We start from the raw sequence: 21,752 nt of genomic DNA on the forward strand, positions 1-21,752 counted from the left end.
GTAAGAGTTATTTCATGAATATTGTAATATAAAACCTCAATTAATAAAAAAATATTTTAAAAAATGCTATTAATGTGTAGTAAGGTTAAAAAAAAAAAGCTTAAACCTCAATTGTAAACTTGATTGAAAATGTTGCTCATTGAGTTTTTTGATCAAATCAAGGACATAATTTCCCCCCCGATTAATTTGTAAACAATTGTCTGGTTATAATAGTGTGGTTACGATAAGTCATTTATACTACCTTCTGTGTATTCACACACCGTCTCATACGTTTACATTCCCAAACAGAGTAAATAAAAACACAACAGCAGAGTCTTAAACAATTATGTATTGAATGATGGCTTACATATGCAACTTCAGTTCCAAGACACTTGGCAAACTTCTGTCCATTATTCAACAATATTTCAAAACCTTTAACACAACTTTATTGGTTGCTTTCTTCTTCGCAGACTTGTAACTGTGTGTCATTATTTAGTGACCAATGTCAATTTAAAAAAAAAAAAATCATAGAACATGTAGGTCTCTGTTCCCAAAAGCTTTGCTTCTAGGTGACAGAGTTATTAGATGGCCTACACTACTCTTTAACAACACCTTATCATGGCAAGAACGATGCATGAGGCATAAACAGTGGCACAAATCATAAGTGTTTGTTACTGGCTTTCAATTGAGCTGGATAAAAGCCAATTGATCAGCATGATCATGCATGGATTTCATTAGTGTGAAATGAAATTGACTTAAGTGCTGAAAAACGGTTTGTGTGCACGACCAACAACACAAAAACACAGTCTCACCTGGTCATGAGACCAGAGAGGATTTGCATGCAAAAACAATGGGGTTTTACATGAATGGATGACGTCCTTGGTAAATACATTTCTCCTTCATGTACGCGTGAAAGACAATGGCAATCCCATATAAGAAATGTCTCCTAATCAAATAGTATATTATGCACAAAATGTCGATAGGGAAACCAGAAAACCCAGTAAGCATCTTCTGAGATTCCATGAGAAAAGAACAAAACTTTTTTCTTTTTTTTCTTCTTTTTATGAGGCAGAGTAAGACTACTCTTCTCAAAAATACAACCCATTAGCTTCATCCTGGTAGTTTCACTCTAGTGTAGTTTGACTGAGTTCGTTTTTTACAGCAAGCACTCATGAACAACACCACTGCAGAGGTTTGGTTTTCCACTTCCAGAGTCTCTGCGTGCCCATTTTATATGCAGAACAGGTTTAATGTGTCCACTCCATGATGTACGTCAATGTGTCCACTCCAGATTCGAGCAAGTGTTTAAGTAAAGCTTTAAGAAGCAAGACTACCCTGAGAGAATGTCTAAAACGGGGCAAGCTTGCCAGAGCAGAACTGGCTTGTATGGGTTTGGTTTATTAAATCTGTACACTCTATTTCAATATAGTCAGGACATTTTTGTTCCAAGAATGTAGGATATTTTTTTTTTGTAATTGTGTTATATATATTTCTACATAATACAATCCAAGTCCTCTGAACTATGTAGACATGTGCAAGAGTTTACAACCAACTTCAACGATACTAGTAAAAGGCAAAGACTCGTGGACACTAAGTTAAGGATAATGTTGATATTTGAATTCTTCTTGAGTCGTCACAATTATCAAAAGTCTAAGTGCTGTAAGTAGTTCATACACGAGGTATTGGATATCTAGTTAACTGTTTTCAGTATAAAATATAAGCAAAAAATACAGAAAGAACTTCCCGCAAGCATGACAAAGAAACGTCTACAGACACGATACACAAGTGGTGGAGGATAATATGAGGGGATACATGTAACCTTTCGCCTCCGTCGTACTTACAGATCCAGGTGGAATAGAGGTGATAATGGAAGTTTTCACACCCTCAAAAGAACATCAAGGACGTTCACTTGAGTGCACCTGATGTCAATGCTTCGAGGTTAAACCGTTTTATCAAGTATACAACATCACAGCTACAGTAGATGACCCTTATTAAGAAAGTGCACACCGTGTGGCATCGCCAGTCAGAAAGTGAGGATTAACAGCTCCCATCATAAAGCCGCAACTTGTATGGACTGTGGCCCTGACTGAGGCTTTAAAAACTCCCTCCAATTATTGAGATTGTTGGACGTGTTTATGAATGGGAAATGAACACATAATCATAGCATGATGTGCATCAACATAATCTGAGGTAAACTGGGAATAATGTGTCCGGTCTGTTACAGTCTGAGAGCCAGTGCCTTTGAGAGGTATGTCTGGAAAGAATCCTGTAAACTGCGTCCACGTGTAGTAAATGTATCAGTACCACAAACACCCTAATCTGTAAACCTCAAGAGTCTTGGGGGGAAAAAATGCTTCTTAACTGTAACACCTCCGTTCTTATCTTTTTTTTGCAGGGTTTTAAGCTTTTTTTTCTTTTTCACTGAAGTATAATCACAGGTGACTAACTACAGAGGATAACAGGGTCAGGTGAGTACCATGCTACATCAGGTTCAGAGAAGGCTATTGCAGACACTTCTACAACATGTACAACCACATATTATACGTGTGAGATACAAATATTTCCAAACATATCACCAAGAAAACTAAGTACATACAAGGTGTTGAATATTTAGAGTCTTAAAGGACTATCCCTCAGTCAGTAGTGGGATTTTATGTTACTTGACTTCAAACGTCCAGTCTTACAGACAAAATTTGAAAAATTGCTATTCAAAAAGTAGCAAATTTGGTCAATGTCTCTTTTCAAATAGTTATAGTGCTTTAAATGGCTTAAGACAGGGGTCTTTTTTAATCTCACCCAGTGGCAATCAACAGAAGGTCAGTGTACATTTGATGACACCATTTCTGCAAAAGTCTTCACGTAAAGTCCAATAGGTAAAACAACAGCTAGTGCTGTCACATATATTTAAAAGTAGTATGTATTAAAAAAAAAGAAAAAGGAAAAAAAAAGTAGTACACATTTATAAACTTTATTTCCCCGACTTGTGAGTTCTCGTAGGGAATTCAAGCATTATGTAGAGCGCCGAGTTCCCGTAGGAGTTTTTTTTTTTTTTTTTTACTGTGAGAGGCCAGACCTTCAGGAGCCAGGCTCCGTCCTCACCAAATCTTCCACGATTCCAGACTGTGCTGCGAGGGTCGTCAGGCCTGGATTCCACAGAGACGGAGTCAAAACTCCCATTCCAGTGTTTCTTCTCGATTAGCTGCTCTTTCCAGCCGGTGAATGATGTTGTTGAGGTTGGCCATTTTCTCATTGCGTCTCTGAGTGCTCCTGTTGAGTTTGGGGCTTTGGAAAGCAGGGTTACTGTCCGGGCTGTGACTGGTGCCTGTGGAGGGCGGGTTTGGGAGCGAGGGCGATATCGGCGCGGAGGACGAGGGCACCGGGGAGACCGACATCATCAGCCCTGGCGAGGAGGCCGCGGAGGGTGAGTTGAGAGAAACCTCTAAGCTGCTGCGACACGGCTCAGACGAGGCCTTGAAGCTTACTGGATCGACTGGGGATTTTCCCGCGTCCTCCATCTCTTGTCTGGCTTGGCTGGACCTCGCAGGGCCGTCTATGGAGGCAGTGCCAGGGCAGAGACCCTGAGATGGGTTGCTAACTGCTTCCTCTTGCTTCAGACCCTGAAGCTCTCTGCAAACCAAGTGCGAGTCCTCGTGCTCACTTTTCAGTTGAGGCAACGCAGCTGTGGAAAAAGACAGGACTCTCGACGGCCTCGTCGTTCCATCTTTGCCCAGGATCTCATCCTCCCGGTCTATTGCTTCTTGTTTGACGTGAGATGGAATGGAGCTGTTGCTGAGAGGAAGGATGGAGTGCATGTGTCCTGAGAGCTGCTGCTGCCTCCGCTCCTCTCCTTCGGACTGAGGGCTTCTCGTCACTGACGGTGAGTAGCTGTGGTGCTCAGCATCCGTGTCATTGTCAGGAAGACCTTCCATCAGAACCTCCCGCCGCATCCTGGACCTGCACAGCAACACAGTTCTTCTGAAGTTATTTCACCAGCAAATTCAACCCTAATGATTCATATTTGTCTCTTCTCTACGGCAGCAGCAGAGGAAGGGACTTTACTGACCTGTAGTTGTGGAACCAGTTGATGACAGTGTTGGTTTTGAGGTGGAGCTGAGCTGCAAGCATCTCTATGGTGCTCTGAGATGGGTAAGGCTCCAGGAGATAGGCCTTCCTCAGAGCTTCCTTCTCCTCTGCCCCCAACACCACCCGAGCTTTCTTCACCTGGTTGTAGGGGCACATGTCGAGAGAGGCCAAGGATGGACTCACACACTCGGAGCGAGTGCTGGGAGAGTCGCTATCAGAGCCGGTGCTCATCAGCCCATACCGTCTCTTCAGATAAGCTGTGGAGGAGACCCAGCTTAACTGGAGGGCAAACCCAGAGACTTAAAAGAGAAGAAAAGAAAATGAGTTTCTTACCCTTCTTCTCCATTTTCTTCATAGCCCTTAGCTTGTCCACATTATGGGCATCGTTGAGCCAGAACTGCATGCGGACAAAGGGTTCTCTGCCTTTGAGGCTGAGCTTGTGCCACGGTTTAGGTCTGGACAACAGGTCAGACACGGACCCCTGAGTTAGACCCAGGATGGTCTCTCCAAATAGTCGTTGACCTGCGAGGAAGCAACCATAAAATGTCTTCAAAGAGAAAATCACAACCAGCTAAATGTAAAGGCACAACTACTGTTGCAGCACGTCATGGGACTAGAGAAAGCAAGTGCAACTGCATAATTTGTTGGCGCAGACACGTCACTCACCGAGGTTGTTATCAGTTAGCACCTCTTTGACTTTCTTGGTGATGGCATACGTGTCCAGCTCTGGCGACATGGCCACTAGCTCCTGGATGCCCAGCTGGTTAGCGGGTTGATGCTGCGATATGAGGTTTGGGGTTGTTTTGCCCCCATCTGGGTGATGGAGTCCCAAGACCAGGCTTTCAGGCTGCTGGTTCTCTTTGCTGCTCTCCAGTGAGAGGCTGACTGGTTCGACCAGTGGACTCGGGTGGCTGTCGGCCGGGCTCGGTGGTGGGGACGGGGATGACTGGGTCATCACTGGGCTTTTATCTGGAGACACCGAAAATTCTAATCATTAGTTTGACCTTTGTGAACACGACGCATCTGCAGAAGTATTGAACTCAAGCTCACCCTGAGCCTGGCCCTGGATCGGCGTCTGACTGAGGCTCTGTCCGAGCTGGTCCAGTAACCACAGCTGCATGCGGATGAATGGCTCCCTGCCTTTCTGGGTCAGCTTGCTCCAGGGTTTGGGCCGTGACAACATATCACTCACACTGCCCTGAGAAAGACCAAGTACCTGTACACGACAAGTCACATATTCAGGAGTGATGTTTTATTTAATGTGTCGTTTCAATCTGTTTCATTCAACTAGAAAATCTGGATGAACGGCCCCACTAGTGCACTTCTATTAGATAGCCACTAGAGGGAAGCAAAAGATCATCCGCGTGTACGAGGAGTTCATTGAGCCTACGGCAGCTGGGACACCAGCGTTCTACCTACTATCAACAGCAACTACAGCATCTGACATGTTGCATTATATGTAAATGAGAATAATAACAGAAGTGACGCTGAATTATAAGCAAAAATGTGAAATCTTTGGATTCACATGTGACACATATTTTCAAAAACCTATATATTGTTCCATATTGCTCATTTCTGATCTTTTAACCATCTTTTTCTATACAATGTTTTTGTTTAAAAATAGTAAATACTTAATATGCTATATATGAAAATGCTTACTAAAAATTGCCAGAGGGCAGATGGTCACAATTGTATGGCTCTAATCTATCCAGGGCATCTACATCCATTTAAGTCTTGTAAAGTCAAGTAATGGCCAGAATTTTCAGTGTCAATATTCATATTTCAGCATGTAGATTTGTTGAATGAATCTGACCTTTTCTCCAAAGATTCTCTGACAGATTCCATTCTTGGCCAGCTTCTCCTTCACCTGTCTGGTCAGCTCGATGGTGTCCACCTCCCGGTACATGTACATCTCGTACTGCTCCGGGGTCAGTGGCGGCACGGTGGGCTTCAGGGCTCGGGGAATGTAGGCCGGGTAGTAGGACAGGCGACCCGGACCAGGAGACTCTCCGCTCACTGACGTGTCCGACTCGACCTTCACCTCCACTGGCCGGCTCATCCCCAGCTCGTCCTCCGCTGCAGAGGCCTCCTCACTGTTGGGGAGGCCGTCACCGTTTTCCATGCGGGGCCATGGTCGAGGCAGGGCTGAAGGTCCGGAGGACGAGGAAGACAGCGAGGGTGAGATGGAGTTGAAGGGCTGGGAGCTGCTGCCGCTAACTAGGCCCAGTGGCCCCCGGTCTTGAGACCAGTGATGGTCAAAGTAAGTGCCTGCTTCGCCAATCTCTGATTTGACTTTGCGGATGATGTTCTGGACGAAGGCTGCAGGGGAAAGGACGCTGAGGGGTGTCTGCGGGCTGCTGATGGAATTGGCCATACAGACGGTGATGCAGCCCCCTTCCTCCTGTTTGATGGATAGAGGCAGCGGTGGGCCCCTGGATCGCTCCACTGGTCCGAGCCGCTCTACCTGAGCCCCGTTGCTGAGAGTAGAAGCTCTGCCACAAGCCTCCAGCTCCATCAAGGCCTGCTGCTGAGACTCCATCTCCCTCCTGGCCTGCTCTAGGATGCTCTTTATGGTTTCATCAGAGTTGCTGGCTGACCCGTGGCTACCTCTGCCCAAGCTGGTGCTGAGTGAAGCTTTACCATCACCTGGAGCAGACAGACATGATGGAAATTATTGGTGAGAATAGGAACAGGATGTTATAAATCCATACGCCTTTAAATATGACTCAGATGCTCACCTCCCCTCTGGGATTGGATTTCCTTCTTGGCCTGCTCCAGGATATTCCTGATGGCATCGTCTGACCCAGTTTCTGGAGTTCGGATGCGTGGAGTGATGCTCCCTGCCACAGAGGGTAAGAAAAAGAAATAGAGAGAGGGAGTGGAGAGGAAAAGGGGGGTGAGTGGGATGGTTGATCAGAGAGCAGTTCCAAGGCTTTGCTTTTGACTGCTAGATCAATGGCTGCCTTTGAGAGCATGCTGTCTGAGGTTGCTGTATACGGGAAGCTCAACTTTCAAACGCTCAGAATCTAGAGAGAAAACAAAGTTTAAAAGTAACACTACAAACATGGCAGAGGAAGCTGTGAAGAAGTCGAGGATGGTGTCCAAGTAGATTACAAGTTTTAAAGGTACTACAACCTAAGTTACCAAAACTGGACACTGACTCGCTTGGCAGTCGTCCTAAAAAACGTGATTCCCCACCTTTTGATCGGAGATGATTTAACTGTTGATAAACCTTCACCTTTCAAACTCGGCTTCAGGTGATTTAGAAAAACAATGAGTGACATTCTGGGAAAGAAAACGTGGCATTACACTGTTGCTACAAATCGAGCCCAAAAAATGTACAACCCTCTGAGACACTTACAAACTTCATCAGTGCATATTTTAAATGTTTTTATATTTTTAACCCAGAAATAGCCATTAGACATTTAATAAATCAATGCATGGTTCTGTTTATGAAAGTAACTGAAAGCTTAGAGAGGAATGTCCATAAGATAAACTAATGCAGAGAGTTTAATGTGAATTATATTTCAACATTAAGTGAATAAACACTAGAGACCAGGTCTCTAAGTCAGCAGGTGGAAAAACCATTATTATGGACCAATTATGACTAAAAAGAGTCAGAAAAGTGTCCCAAAATTGAAAATTTGTTTAATTTTATTTTCACTATTTAAAACTCTTTCAATAAGGACTTCAACATCAGAAGCAGTTTGGTTTCGGTTGCCCAATGAAATGCTTGAAGAGAGAGGGCAATCGACCAATGATGTGGTTACTCTTGAGTCAGAACCTTTCCTATTGGTCGGCCCTTCGACATCCCGCCCACAATCAACTCCTGAATGCAGAACCAGTGGAAACGAGACAGAGGCCCAGTAATTAAAACTCATGAAGACAAAATGGCAAAAGGAAAAGGTTCAAAAACATGCTACACGCACAATATTGCAAGCATCATTGGCCACTATTGTGTTGATAAAATTGTCCTTCATTTAAAATAGAGAACAGATGAGAGCAAATTTCCCAGCTGCTGTTTAAGATCTCACCTCTTTGGCGGACTTGGATGGTCCGTAGCGCCAGGATGTTCTGTTCGTCTGATAGGAACTGCTTCATCTTAATAAAGGGCTCTTTGCCCTTCACAGTCAGTTTCCTCCAAGGCTTGGGCCGGGCCAGGATCTCGCTGACGGAACCCTGGGAGAGGCCCAGCACGTAGTGGCCAAAGACACGCTGGCCAATGTTATGCTTCAGCAACTGCTCCTTCACCTGGAAGGCGATCTCTGCTGTGTCCAGCTGGTCGTCGTCCCCTGCAGTGGAGCTGCCGCTTTCCGACTGGTCACTGGGCAAGCCGCCGTCGCCACTGCTGGCCGCCACAGACCCCTGAGTGGCTGACATGAGGGCCACTTTGGCTGCATAGAGGGCGCTGGGAAATGTCATGAGAGCCTCCTTTTTGAAGGGTGGTGACAGGAGCTGCTTGTGAAGTAGGTGGTCTCCTGACAGTCTGTCTCCAGAGCATGGGGACACGGAGAAGGGGCGCGCGAGATTGAGGCCGGATGAGGAGCTGTCCAGTGGGCTGGCAGAGGTGCGGCCGTCCACCTGAGAGGAGGAAGAGAGCGAGGCGGGCGGCCTCTCTCTGCCCACATCCTCAGACTGGTCTTCATCTGGTGTCAGAGGAAAATCGAATATCAATTATTATTTCATAATCAAAGCTACATAATAGTACAATATTTTGGTGCCATGTTTTCAAAAGCGATCAGCTCTTAAAATCAGCTTTGTAAACCGGACACTAACCATTGACTTGTATCTATTCGTCTCAATTAATATCACATGTTCAAAAACAGAAGGAATAGAATGGAATATTTATTTGTATTTGTAAGTATATGGTATATTAATACCTAAATAGATACCTGCTGCGACCCAGAAATAACTCCATTAAATAACAAAATCTTTTGATTTTGATTTAAATTTTACATCAACACTGCTTGGGGTCCTTAAATCTGTCCACTTAGATCTGCAGACGCCTTAAAACTAGTCATGATGGAATTCAAACTACCATACCGAACCATTGTGATGTGAATATTGTTTTACAAATTCATGGAGAGTGACAAAATAAACAAAGAAATTTACCGCTGCTGTGCAAAATTCGGGCCTTATCTACCAGATACTTGTTCGATGGAAGAAAGGCCTCTTTGTCCAGCAAAAGAGCTTCAGCAGCTTTCGAAGAGTCCTGGAACAAAGGTGGCTTGTTAGAATCATTGTTACAGTCAGCAACTAGAATTGTAAGGCCCTGAAATATGCAGGTATTTCAGCTGTGACAACATTCCATTTGCTCGTTGATGAGAAAGTGCAGCAGGAATTAGACAAGCTAACAGTAATGAGCTACTTAGCAGTGATAAGCTAAGAAACTGGAGTAGGGAAGCCTTGAAAACGACTCTTAATCTCAGGGATTTCTGAGCCGAAATAATGGCCTGCTGTGTTCATTTCAGACTGGATTGGAGGGTGCTGTTAACTTGTATTAAATAAAGCAAAGAGCATGTGCACAACAGAGGAAAGATTGAGCATCGACGCTCCTCAGATGGAAACATCATTAGCTACACCGTAGCGCATGCAGTCTAGAATTTTGGGGGCTGAACTACGTGTTGCGGGTGGTTCACCAAGTGTGTCTACAACTGAAAACAGTGAAAAGTCCTGGACGACTGAAATCTGACACCGTGTTCCATGGAAAACTTATCTAAGTTAAAAAAAAAAAAAGGACGTCAGACAGCACCTCTGAAAAACAAAATGCTTGAACAGTGCTTGCATCCTGTATTGTTGCAGGAGCAACAGTGAAGCATCAGCTTCAGTACGCATAACCCTTCAGTCATTCAAATACTTGCACCTCATTCTTGACATTCCACACTAACATTGGCTGCTAGCTCTTCCACTTCACATTGAAAAAAGGTATGAATAACATAAAAGAAATCACGTCACCTTATTCATAACATGCACAATAGTTCTACTACTGACAGCATTGCTTCCTTCTTCAATGAACCGTATTGACCACAGTAGTGTGAGGATGAAACTACATACCTGGGATGAGCTGCCATTTGCTGATGCCAGCTTCATCACCTTTAGGATACTGTGAACAGAAACAAGGAGAAGATCAAATACATGGAATGTCAAGCAGATTTTTAAAAAGTGTTTTCTCACCTGAGCTCTGTCTTAATCTCTTCATAGTCCATCTGTGTTTGCAGTTTAGCTTCCAATCTCTGGGGCAGCGACAAGAAACAGTTCAGTGAAATAAAAGATCATGGACTATCACGATGGACCACTCACCTCGATGGCTTCGGTCTTGTAGGCCAGTTGGCGTTCCAGCTCGAGGATCTGATTGGCCGATGTTTCTCTAACCTCTTGGAGAGTGAACTGCAGCCGCTGAACATTTTCAAGGAGACGGAGGATTTCGCGGTCCTTCGCCAGCAAGACGGCTTCCAGCTGCGAGGGCGATGCTCCGCCCCTCTCGCTCTGATGAAACAGGAGAAGATGAGTCGCCAGCTCCAGAGTTGTGACCTCATTCTCAGAAAGTCGCGATCACATCGGGGGAGTTTGTTTCAGAGTGATAAGGGTCGACTCCAACTTCATTCCTCAGTCTTACCCTGCTAGCTCCCTCGGTTGGATGACCGCTTGCCAGCTGCTCCTTTAGCCTCTCCACTTCTCTCTGGGCCAGTTCGGCTTTCTGGACACAAACATACCAGCGTTAATATGGCTGCTGTATCACTGGGCTAATGAGGTGATCAAGGTGAGAGACATAAATCAAAGCTCTCGCGGTGAAGCCGGTGTAAGTCTGAATGGGGCGCAGCCACCGGCTCATTCTGCTGAGCGGGCTCTTTCTCAGCCTGCTTTGCTCCCCAAACTGTTTACCTGCTCTGTCACACCCCGCTTGCTAATTAATGATTCATTTTAAAAACATTTATCTCGGCGCCGCTGTCAGAGAGCAGCAGACAAACAAGAAACACAGTGGGAGAGCGAGAGAAGCTAAAGACATGGGGCATCGGGAGGAAATAAGAGACGCGAGAACCCCAGTGATGCGCACTCCCACATCAAACATGCTCTGCGGTCTGCTAGTGGCTGCTGAGTGGAGCCCCGCTACCACACACACACGGGGGGCTCAGGTTTACACTCGCTCACACAAACTCAGGGGCCAGTAGGAGGTGAAGGGAGGGGACAGTGGAAGTCCAATTAAAGCTAGATTAGAGGGGTGATGAGCTAAACAAAGAAGTGTGCGGACCACTGACTCACCTGGTTTGCTTTCTCGAGGTTTGCGATGATGGTGCTGACCTCCTCTGCCCTGGACACACGCAAGCAGAAAAGAACAAGATGAATGGAAGCAGCCCAAACTCACACACTAAACAATATGCAGAAAATATACATCGAAATTAGGCGGCTTCTCATCCCTCCCGATAGTATGTCTCAAATGGGCCTCAGTCCTGGGCAGCACCGTCACTGCCAGTCTCACCCAAATAGCCAAACTTCTTAAAGGTCCCATATTATGCAAAACTGACCTTTTCTGGTATTTTGGGTTGTTATTTTGAGCCTTTGCCTCAGCATGCAAGTAAAGGATGGGTTGAAACCGTCCATGCATTTTTCAGTAAGATGGGGGAGTTTCTGTTGAGCCGTTTAGATGGTGTCTCCAAACATCACTGGCCAGAACATCAGACTTGTGTGAGAGAACTCGTTCAGTGACTCTTTCTCCCGGTAAATCACTCTATTGTAATTACATGAGTGTGTCGCCACACTTGCAGGTGTGCAGAGGAAATATCACCTTGTTGGATCAGACTGATCAAAGAACTGTGGTGGAAGAATCGCTGTTTCAGGGGCCATTAAATCAGGGCTCTGTCACTGACCAATCACAACAGGGTCGCAGGGAGAATCCAAGCAATGATAGAAAAGACAATTTTCTACTGCGTATGCTTTAAGACTTATGACACATTTTCTCAGAAGAAACTCCATTGGGACCACAGTTCTCAGACTAGAAAAGTTAGAAAAAGAAGGATCCATTTGGGAATACATTCCTGTCCAAGGCGGGGAAGTCAAACTATGTTGGGTCTTGCTCATAAGTGAGAGAACATGAGATCGATAGGTCCAGTGTAATGGGTCAGAATTCTTATAAAACTGAAATTATAATACAAATATTTTCAAGACATTAATAGAGCTTTTGTTTAAATAAGGTTATATAAAAACTTGAATATAGAGTGATTTATTGTGCTATTGACAAACTGATGCAAAATAAGCAATATTTTGTTGTTTAAATGTATGTATGGGTCCATCAATTGATTTAGTAATATACCAAATTCATTCAAATTGAAAAATGTGGCTTCTTGAGGCGAATATTCTTATACCATTAAACTGCGATTAATTGATATTAATTAATCACAAATTCTCTAATAAACTAGATTATATATATATATATATATATATATATATATATATATATATATATACACACACACAGTTGGGGGCGGTATATAAAGTTAAAAAAAAGTCAGAACAGCCTCTCATGGTGAGGAAGGAGCTGAGCCAAAAGACACACATTTACAGGTGGAGACTTGTTCTCACTCCGGTCTTGGTTAGTGACAGAGGGAAACAACATCAAAAACAAATAAATAGTGAATGGTGGGAGGACCGCCCACTTAATTTAAATATTTACTCTTCCTCTGACCGAGCAGAGCCAGAAATGTGTAAATAAATGACTGAATAAATGTGGACATGCAACAATACAGACTTAATTAAACATAGAAAAACAAATGAATAAATATATAAATGTAAAATTGTATGAATAAATTAGGAAATAATTCATAAATAAACATTTAAGAATGATAATGATAAAATAAAATGTGTTTATTTATTGATATCACCATTTTTTTTATCTTTTTTTGTCCCTCATAATGACCTAACCCTCAAACAGAGATTATCATTCTACGACACCAATTTTACATTTTTTTAATCTCCCCTCCACATCAGCTCTGAGTTTAAGGTGCATTCGATGAGTGTAACACGGAACAAATCCTTAATCCTAATTCCCATCAAGTTTATTTTTCTTCAAAGCTGCAAATCACCTGGGAGTTGTTATCGATCCAGACCTGACCTCTGCAGTCACCCAAAAGCTGCTACTAAGTCTGCTTCTTACCACTTCAATAAAATTGCAAGAATCTTCTATTCAAACAAGACATCGAAAAGCTTGATCACGCATTCATCTCCAGGAGAGTCGATCATTGTTACAGCGTCTTTACAGGTCTTCATAAAAAAATCAATCAGGGAGCTACAGCTGGTCCAAAGGAGGGACACTAGACTCCTGAGTAAGACCAGGAAACTGCACCACATGACTTCAGTTCTCAACTGATGAAAGAGTGATTTTGAAATAATTGAAATAAATGGTTGAATATATATATATATATATATATATATATATACATTAGGAACCCATTGCATTTATTTGTCTAAAGTACTGAATGACATGTTAATAATATCAGGCTCCTGTATCTGCCGCGACCCCCCGCTGGCCCCTCTGGACCGCTGTGGGATCGGAATGAACGGCTGCACCGACTCTTCACAGCTTATTTAAGAAGTGAACTCCAACTTGCCTCCATACATCTAACAATCAGTCTAATTTAAACAGAAGCTCGGCAGGATTATTCATGAGGTTTGTTTGAAGTTCAACACTTTCCTTTCAGCACACATGGGAGCGGAATTTCAAAAGGTAGATAAGGATGAATTAACAAGGAGGTTGTGATTGATTTAAATATGCACATAGGTCTCTCAAGTTTTGGGTCCTTTTTTACAGAAAGACAAAATTGTTCAAGCACCATATTAGTGGTTTTACATTCAACATCATTTTAGGTTCTGACGTGAGAGCAAGTGGAACATGCGGCTACACATTGCTCTGTAAGAACCAGTGAGACTGTGTGCTTTTTTGGATGCTCACACATCCACATCCATGGTGCACACTTGGTTTCAGAAGGTCTCGGTCATGACTGGGCTCCGTCAATAAGGCCAGGATAGATGGTGCCCCGCTGACAGCACACACCAGCAGGTGTCAGCTCCACGTTTAATGAACTTGTGCAGTAGAGAAAATGTTTTGTATTGATTATCTGCTCTGCTACTCACAAGGAAGCAGACAAATAGTCTTTCTTATCAACATTGAGGAAGCCGGCGGTCAGAGGCCGCCTGCCTTTCAGATGTGTGAAGTCAGGAAGGATAACTGCAGCACCGGGTCAGAACTCGAGCAGCACAGGACACATACACTACTACTATGATGCTCCACACAAGAGTCACTCTAAATAGGTGCGAGCTGCTTAAATAGACGGCGGTGGCTCTAGAAACATGACTTCAATAGCGGCATGGATTAAGCCTGGGAGAAAATCCATTAGCAGTGCCCGACTGTGCTCTGGAGCACAACCCAAACAAAGGACTGTTTACTTTGAATGTCTATCGACATCCTTCATAGAAACTCAGATTCCTTTCAGGCGTGCAGTAGATACATTGCGCTCAAAGACCAGGACAACGTGGAGTGTTTTCTGAAGCAATCTTTAAATGGAGCAATTCTTCTTGAGGGCTGTCAAGGCCCCACTGCCAGGGAAGGCAAACGCAGGCCTCGCTCATCGACCTGCATTAGAGGCTGAGTCCCTGCCTTTTCAGTGGAATTCTTCAATGGAGGAGGGAAAATGGGTAGCTTGGTTCCGGAATATCTTCTCAAGTAACTGGACAAACACTTTGCTAGGTAAAGCATAGGGCTACGCTAATCCTTTAACACATGTTGAGGATCAGTCATGGCCAGACATGGCCCCCCCCACATGAGTCCAACAACCTCCCTCGCTTCTATGATTGACCTGTGAAGCCTTTTTCATGCATCACAACACAAACAAGAGTCTCTATTGACGAGGTTCAGGTGAGTCCAAAGTGAATACAGAACACTCACACGTCAGTTATTGTCTTGACAAAATAATTCTGACTCTTGTCACGGAAATTATTGAACGATGAACCAGTCTGCCGCACATGAAGGATCCATTTGTTACTTGTCATTAGCCTAGCCACTCATCACAGGTTTTACAAGGTAATTTATTATTATTATTTATTTATCATTATTATTTCTGTTTTCCGGTGATTTATTTCACGTTTTTAGAGAATTTTTTCTATTTTTATCATCATCTTCTGATCACAGCATGAGTCACCATGTAGCCAGCCTGAGTGCACCACAAGTGCATGAGTTTATACCCATGGAGCCCGCCATATATATAGAGAAACATGGCAACATCTGAATCGGCTTCTGTTCGGAACATCCCCAAAGTCCTCAGGTGCCTGTGTAAAGTTGGCATATTAAGAGTAATGCCATCTATATTAGTTAGAGACAGGGCTACCTCTCAGTGTCCTCAGCCCAAATAAAAGGAAAACTTGAATAAAGTAAACATGCCTTTCGTGTTTGAAACTGTTGCTCGAGCTCTGGAATGAATGGAATGGAATGAAAGCAACTTCAGTTTTATGCTCTAAACTAAGAGGAAGAAATTAGTTCATAACATGAAAAAAAAATTCTGGAAATTAAAGTGGAAAAAGATTAATTTTATTTCCTGCATATTATGATCAACTGATCATCTTGGTTGTTGTGAACTCACTAATATACTGTATATGATGACAACCGATACGAGTGAAACATGATCCATCACAATTTGCCCACCACCTTATATTGTGAGACAACAAAACAAAAGTGAGGATTCCAACTCTAATATTGGTTGTTCATTCACATCTTATATAAATATGATTCAGGCGATCATAATGACCACGTATATTCGAAAAATGCTACCATTTTGATGCAAATATTCTTCTACCTCACCAACATATGCCACTGAATGGTGTGTTTTTTCCACTGCAAGACTCCAAGCTAGTGTCTTAGCTGTGGTCATAAAAGAGAGGTTTTCAGTGGTCTGCTTCTGAGTATCTAAGAGTGCCACAACTTGAAGGGTAAAACCTGAAGGTTATCAAAAATGTGATGTTGGTTCTTACTTGCTGGTCATCTCCTGGTTATATTTACACCGCAGGTCTAGCAGATCTGTCTCTGCCGTGCTCAAAGCTGTCGAGAGGAACACAGACACAGTGCTGAGCCGATCTCTATTGAATTAAAACGTTTCAACAGTCAGTTGTAGTTCCAAAATCACACGCTTTACAGGCTTAGAAAGTCTTGAAAACCGTCGATACACATGTCAAACACACGTTTTTAATGAGCTGAAATTTAATTTAACAGCTTGAGTATGCAGAAGTGTTTAAAGCACTTACATGAATGCAGAACCTTGATCTTCTCCTCTGCCTCTGACAGTCTCTCAGCCAAACCAGCGTCAGTGCTCTCCTCCTCTTCCCTGAGAGAACAAACTGTCAGTGGCTGCCACACGCTCAAGCTAGAAGTTGAGTCTAGTAGTTTAAGACAGAATAATGTTAATCCCACCAAGTCATGTCTTCACACACATTTCTGAGCGCCTAAAAGACCTGATTTGTTTCATGTTTCAGGATTCTCTCCGCGACTATCAGTGATTCCTACATATTTGTTTCGGCTGCAGTTTATTTTCTTGACAAGCACCATTTCTAATATTGACACTTAATCGCAGTAGCAGGGTGAGCATGTATATGGTACCAGTTTTTCTTTTGTAAACTATTGCCATTTCCAGAACCCAGAAAGTTCTATTCTTGTAAAGGTATTGTAACAATTCAACCTATGAAATTATATATTTTTTAAATTCTTTTTATTTGAGGTTATTTCCATTTTTGTAATTATTAATTCACATTTTCCCGCTAAATACGCTTCTCTTTGATATGTGTGGAATTGTTTTTGTTTGTTAACAACATCGGTTAATGTGCAATATTAAACAGGGATTCCAATTGTACACCACATTCCTCTGCACATATTTCACATATTTTCAACCTTTATTGTCATCATTCATCATTAGAATTTCTATGCTATTGAGCTTTTATTCTACATATTTTTTGAACGTTTTTATTATTACATATTTACACACATTTTAAAACTCTAATGATACTTTGAGCACTTGAAGACACTGACTGCGGCCTGCGGCACCTAATAGCAATAACAAAAAATAAATTAAGTGCTGCGAAATTGTTTAATAATAATGAACTACGCTCACTTCTCCCTAAAATGTGCCGCTACTTATTTTGCTCCTGAATACATTCACTGATTTTACAGTTTTCTTTTTCCTTTCTAAAGATTGGAATTGTCATTTCTGAACTGCCACAATGTGAATGTGTTTCAATCTACTGCAGTCTTTCGTCTCACCCTCGTCCCCCTGTGCGGTCTTGGTGGTTCTGCTGAGGAGATCCAGGGGCTCCAGGAGCCGGTGTGCTGTTGGGTGTCATCTGGCGGTCCGGATTGCTGGATTCTAAAGTGTCACCTGCCACTGCTGCCCTGGAGTCTTCTGAGGGACCTGTAGACAAGGATGTTAATATTTCACATGGCACGTATAGTCTTACATGTGATTCAAATACATCATAAGAATGTATTTGGTATTGAAAAGCAATGGTGACATGCTGGTTCAATCCCTCATTATTCTAGTTCTGACTTGATAAATGAAAGTAGGTGGAGTCTGCAGAGTCTGTGATCAGTTTATAGCGTTAAATGTCAACATTAAGTGTCACTCTTATAGATGGCCGCACGTCCATCTCTCATGGGATATTCTCTCCACTTCAAATGCTACTGTCAAGAACAAAATAAACTTAAGCCTTCTAGCTCCCGCACAGCCCTGACAGCTACAGCACAGGGGACATCAAAAACAGTTTGGAACAGTGAACTACGGCTATTTGCAAGCAGGCCACCATTGGGCTCTGCAGACAGACGATCTAAAAAAGGTTCATGACTTTTGCAGCAGAATACCAGATGCTGATAGAGGAGGCCAGAATGGACTTAAATGGTGAGACCCACACTTTTGAAAACATATAGGTCAGTCCTTCTTAAATAGTGGGACAGGCCTCCCAGGAGGGGAACATACTTGATATTGGGGAACACACCTTTTTGCCACACTAGAAATAAGTGTAATTGCACATCCACTCATGATTTTCTTTTCAGGCAAACTGATGCACTTTAAGTCTTTTCCGTTATAGACAAAAACAATGTTAATGAAGATATTCCTTATTATAATTTGATCTATATTACTTTCTTTTTTCTTTCCTTTAATGTTAACAAGGGTACGATGTTATGCAGAGGTGTACTTATAATCATTTTATAGACAAATGACACTATTGACAGAGGCGGCGTAGAGTGGGGGGGCACGAAATGTTTACTTCTTCCTGGTGGGGCACAACAGAAAATGAGAAGCACTGATATGGATGAAGATGTGTGTGTGTGGGCACAAGTGCAAGATGATGTTTTAAAGTAAAAATGAGTGAAAGGATTAATTTATGTAGCATTGGAATAGTGTTCTCTTTTCATCTTGAAACTAAAACCTATGTTAAATGGGATTTTCTTTTTATTCACAATAAAGGGAGACAACAATGATGATATTAGCTATGAAATAATATTATCTCCGACGGACAGGATGAAAACAAATCACTCCCCACCTGTCCTCTCAAGGCACTCCAGGTGTTTCCTCCAGTGCCCACTGATCTCCCGCACCAGGCTCTGGCTGTCGGGGGTGGTATTCTCCAGCTCATGCAGTCTTTCCTCCAGTGTGTGTGAGGCCTCCAGCAAAGGAGCAGGATCTGGGAAGACACACACAAACAAAGCCTCATGTTGAATGACTAAGATACACACATTCACACGTTACTTTAGAAAAAAAAAAAAGCAGAAGAGATGTTTTACTCTCTGTTCTGCCTGTAAAGTGCACAGAGGAGTTTCAGCCGAGGCAGACGATTCCACCGAGACTTGTTTCCAAAGAGTGACTCTTAGACTTTCCACGCTCGGGTGCCTTTGAAAAATTCACAGACTGGACCTAATGATATGGTTCCGACCCCTCTCATGTACAAACACGGAGTCTAATGAGTCTGCTCACGTATGGATAAATGGAAACAAAGACTTAAAGTCTCTGCATGCGCCGGAGTCTTAAGTCCTCAGTATACACCTTGCTGAAGTGTAGAAAAAGTCAGCTCCTGAAAAGGGGGTAAAAAAGCAGGGTTCTTTAGCACAACAGAGGAGCTGTTTTGCAATGCATGCGCGGCAGCACCGGGCCCATGGGGCCAACTAGGAGGTTGTTTCTCAGCTAACAAGTCTCCTCTGTATCATTTGATCATTTAAATTATTATGCCAGGAATTCTCAGGAGGCAGCTCGGCACTCCACATCACAGAGCTGTTTTTAATCTTCCCCTTCCCTTTCTTCCCTTCCCGAAAAGTTCAACAGCTCAGAGAGAGAGAGCTGCTCCTGTTGTGTACCTGCCTGCTGAACACCAAAGGAGGTGACTTCTAGTGCCAAAGCACAGAGAAGGAAGCTCAGGGGAGCTCCTTGACAAGGGGGGCGGCGGGATGTAGCACACATACACACGCACACACACACAGTCCTTCAAAACTCTAAAAGAAGAGGAAAATCGCTGCTTTGCTGCACAAACTTTTCTCCCACAGCTTTCATCCACTCATCTTAGACTTGTGTGTGGAACCCAATTGGATCTCTTCTTCAGTATGGGCACTGATTGAAGTGACTTTTCAGAAGACACCACAGACGTTTAAACTTTGCCAGATGCCAGGGAGAGATATGAAACTCGCAGGCAGCAGGCCACAAAAACAACCCCCCCGCCATGACCCCCCCGCCCCTCCAAGACAAAAAGAAAGGCTCTCTTTGCAATTTGTTGAAATCCCGGCTATACATTGCAGCTCGCTACATCTGCATTTTCATCAGAAAAACATTTTGGGCCATTTAATTGATTGAGCTATTTTTCCCAGGACCGTTTACAGTCAAACATTGTCTGCATTCATTGTTACACCCAGCGAGGAGATATTGCATCAGTCACAAGGGGCATCACTATTAAGAGCGTGGCTCTTCTAAGACAAACAGGATGACTTAAAGCAGCGCTATTCCATCGACCCACTGTCACAGAAATCACTTTATCAGCCTCTTTCCCATATATCCTTTCAACTTTTCACGATCAAAGCCCTGAGATTATAGTAAGGGATCGCTCACACATGGACAAGCCAGGATTATCAATCCGTGGCAGGGGAGGAAAGTCGAGTCAAATTCCAAGTGAGGGGATATAACTTAAGTCAGTATACAAAATTAACCCCTGTCAAAGTGGAGCAGCAGGGTCGATCTCAAAGGGCTGAGGCTCTACTGTTACTGCGGACTGATGGCAACTTTAGAAAACACCGCTCCTAATTGATACAACCTTCTTTAAGAGCAGCTCTGAAGATAAATCCACCGAATAAAAGCTGCCATGAAAGAGGACTCGAGTCTTGCCGCTCACATCGATGCACATCCAGATATAAAATACAGCTGATGAGGCATTATGTTTATCAGATGAGACACATCAATCTCCATGCAAGTACATTTTAAATGCAGCTCTTATCTTAATTACGGATGATTGGAAGCCTGGACAGAGGTCAGGACACCTGAGAGGGCAAGAGCATTTATTGTGATCAATCACAGGCCGCCGGGGGTTGTCAGCTCTCTGGTGTTGCAGGCAGACTTACTGTCTTTAAAAGATGTAAACATGGCTGACTGTCACAGGCAGTTTGTAGCTCGAGTCCTCCTTCGTGGTCAGTGTAGCTTTTCTACAGTAACAAAGATGATTTGACCTATTATACAGCAATACCTTGAGAAGTTTATTTAGTGCATTTCTATAACTCAGTGCTGAGTGTCTCTGGGCTGGATTCTGCTTGGCTCAATGACCCAGGAGCCACAACTGAAACTAGATGTGAATTGGCTAGACAGTGTCAGCTCCAGGGTTCTGTAACTTTGACCTTATGCTGAGAGTTTACCTGCATATGGTGAGTTCTGTTCTCAGTGATATGCAATCTGGAGTGACTCACAATGTCGGCACCCCACCACCATCTGTCAAGAAGGACTGAGGTCCGCACCTTGGACCTCATATGGCAATGGAAATATGGTTCCAAATTTTCTTCTTCTTCTTCTTCTTTGTGGTTGGCACAGTAGGTCTGCCTCCTCTGCCTTAACCTATCTTGAACATCCTCCCCAGCCTCTTCACGTCATTCTTCACGTCCTCCTTCACCATTCCCATCATCACCTCAAATCCATTGTGTCTCAAGTCCATCCATAAATCCCAACCACTCCATCAGCCCACTGCTAAACTGGATGGATTTTGCAATGGTAAATTTCAAGTCCAGTTTCGTTTGATCACCTGGCACCACCAAAACCTACCCCAAAGACAAGTGGAAGGTTTTACAGGAATGTGCCCCATGTCAGACCTGAGGTTGTTTAATTTATGTGTTTATTTATTTTGTGATGCAGGTGGTTGGATAAGGTTGAGAAAGAAGACATGATCTTTGAACTTTGCAATTCAGGATCAGGAGCATAGTGTCTTTGCCAACTTTGAAGCATTTCTATCCCCACACCAGTCTTCAAGGGACTCATTCAATAGTTTATTTAACTTGCATTTCTAAGTTGCACAAAAAGCTGAGTTGTACACTTCGTGTCCAGGATGCCACCAGATGTTTTGTCTTTCTTCTACAGTCCCTACTGACAGCTCACAAACAGCTGTGAAATCGTGAGAACTCAGGTTTTTGATACTAAGCT

The 21,752-nt window shown here is 43.2% G+C and overlaps 1 protein-coding gene across 1 annotated transcript in view; it reads right to left on the bottom strand.

Annotated features, from left to right (window-relative positions):
* Positions 1 to 345: 345 nt before the first annotated feature.
* The window catches only part of cux2b (cut-like homeobox 2b), a 97,269-nt gene continuing 75,862 nt past the window's right edge, over positions 346 to 21,752 (bottom strand). Inside the window, exons 5-22 of the mRNA XM_053871208.1 lie at positions 18,634 to 18,774; positions 17,357 to 17,504; positions 16,348 to 16,427; positions 16,078 to 16,144; positions 11,323 to 11,371; positions 10,679 to 10,759; positions 10,363 to 10,548; positions 10,237 to 10,295; positions 10,117 to 10,165; positions 9,175 to 9,274; positions 8,097 to 8,708; positions 6,801 to 6,902; positions 5,876 to 6,708; positions 5,113 to 5,278; positions 4,729 to 5,031; positions 4,396 to 4,584; positions 4,043 to 4,319; positions 346 to 3,933 (exon numbers count right to left, since the gene is read on the bottom strand). Coding sequence (XP_053727183.1) covers positions 3,144 to 3,933; positions 4,043 to 4,319; positions 4,396 to 4,584; positions 4,729 to 5,031; positions 5,113 to 5,278; positions 5,876 to 6,708; positions 6,801 to 6,902; positions 8,097 to 8,708; positions 9,175 to 9,274; positions 10,117 to 10,165; positions 10,237 to 10,295; positions 10,363 to 10,548; positions 10,679 to 10,759; positions 11,323 to 11,371; positions 16,078 to 16,144; positions 16,348 to 16,427; positions 17,357 to 17,504; positions 18,634 to 18,774 — 4,232 coding nt within the window. The 3' untranslated portion in view covers positions 346 to 3,143. The remainder of the gene's footprint in view (positions 3,934 to 4,042; positions 4,320 to 4,395; positions 4,585 to 4,728; positions 5,032 to 5,112; positions 5,279 to 5,875; positions 6,709 to 6,800; positions 6,903 to 8,096; positions 8,709 to 9,174; positions 9,275 to 10,116; positions 10,166 to 10,236; positions 10,296 to 10,362; positions 10,549 to 10,678; positions 10,760 to 11,322; positions 11,372 to 16,077; positions 16,145 to 16,347; positions 16,428 to 17,356; positions 17,505 to 18,633; positions 18,775 to 21,752) is intronic.

This window comes from Synchiropus splendidus, chromosome 7, assembly GCF_027744825.2.
Source record: "Synchiropus splendidus isolate RoL2022-P1 chromosome 7, RoL_Sspl_1.0, whole genome shotgun sequence".
NCBI lineage: Eukaryota > Metazoa > Chordata > Actinopteri > Syngnathiformes > Callionymidae > Synchiropus > Synchiropus splendidus.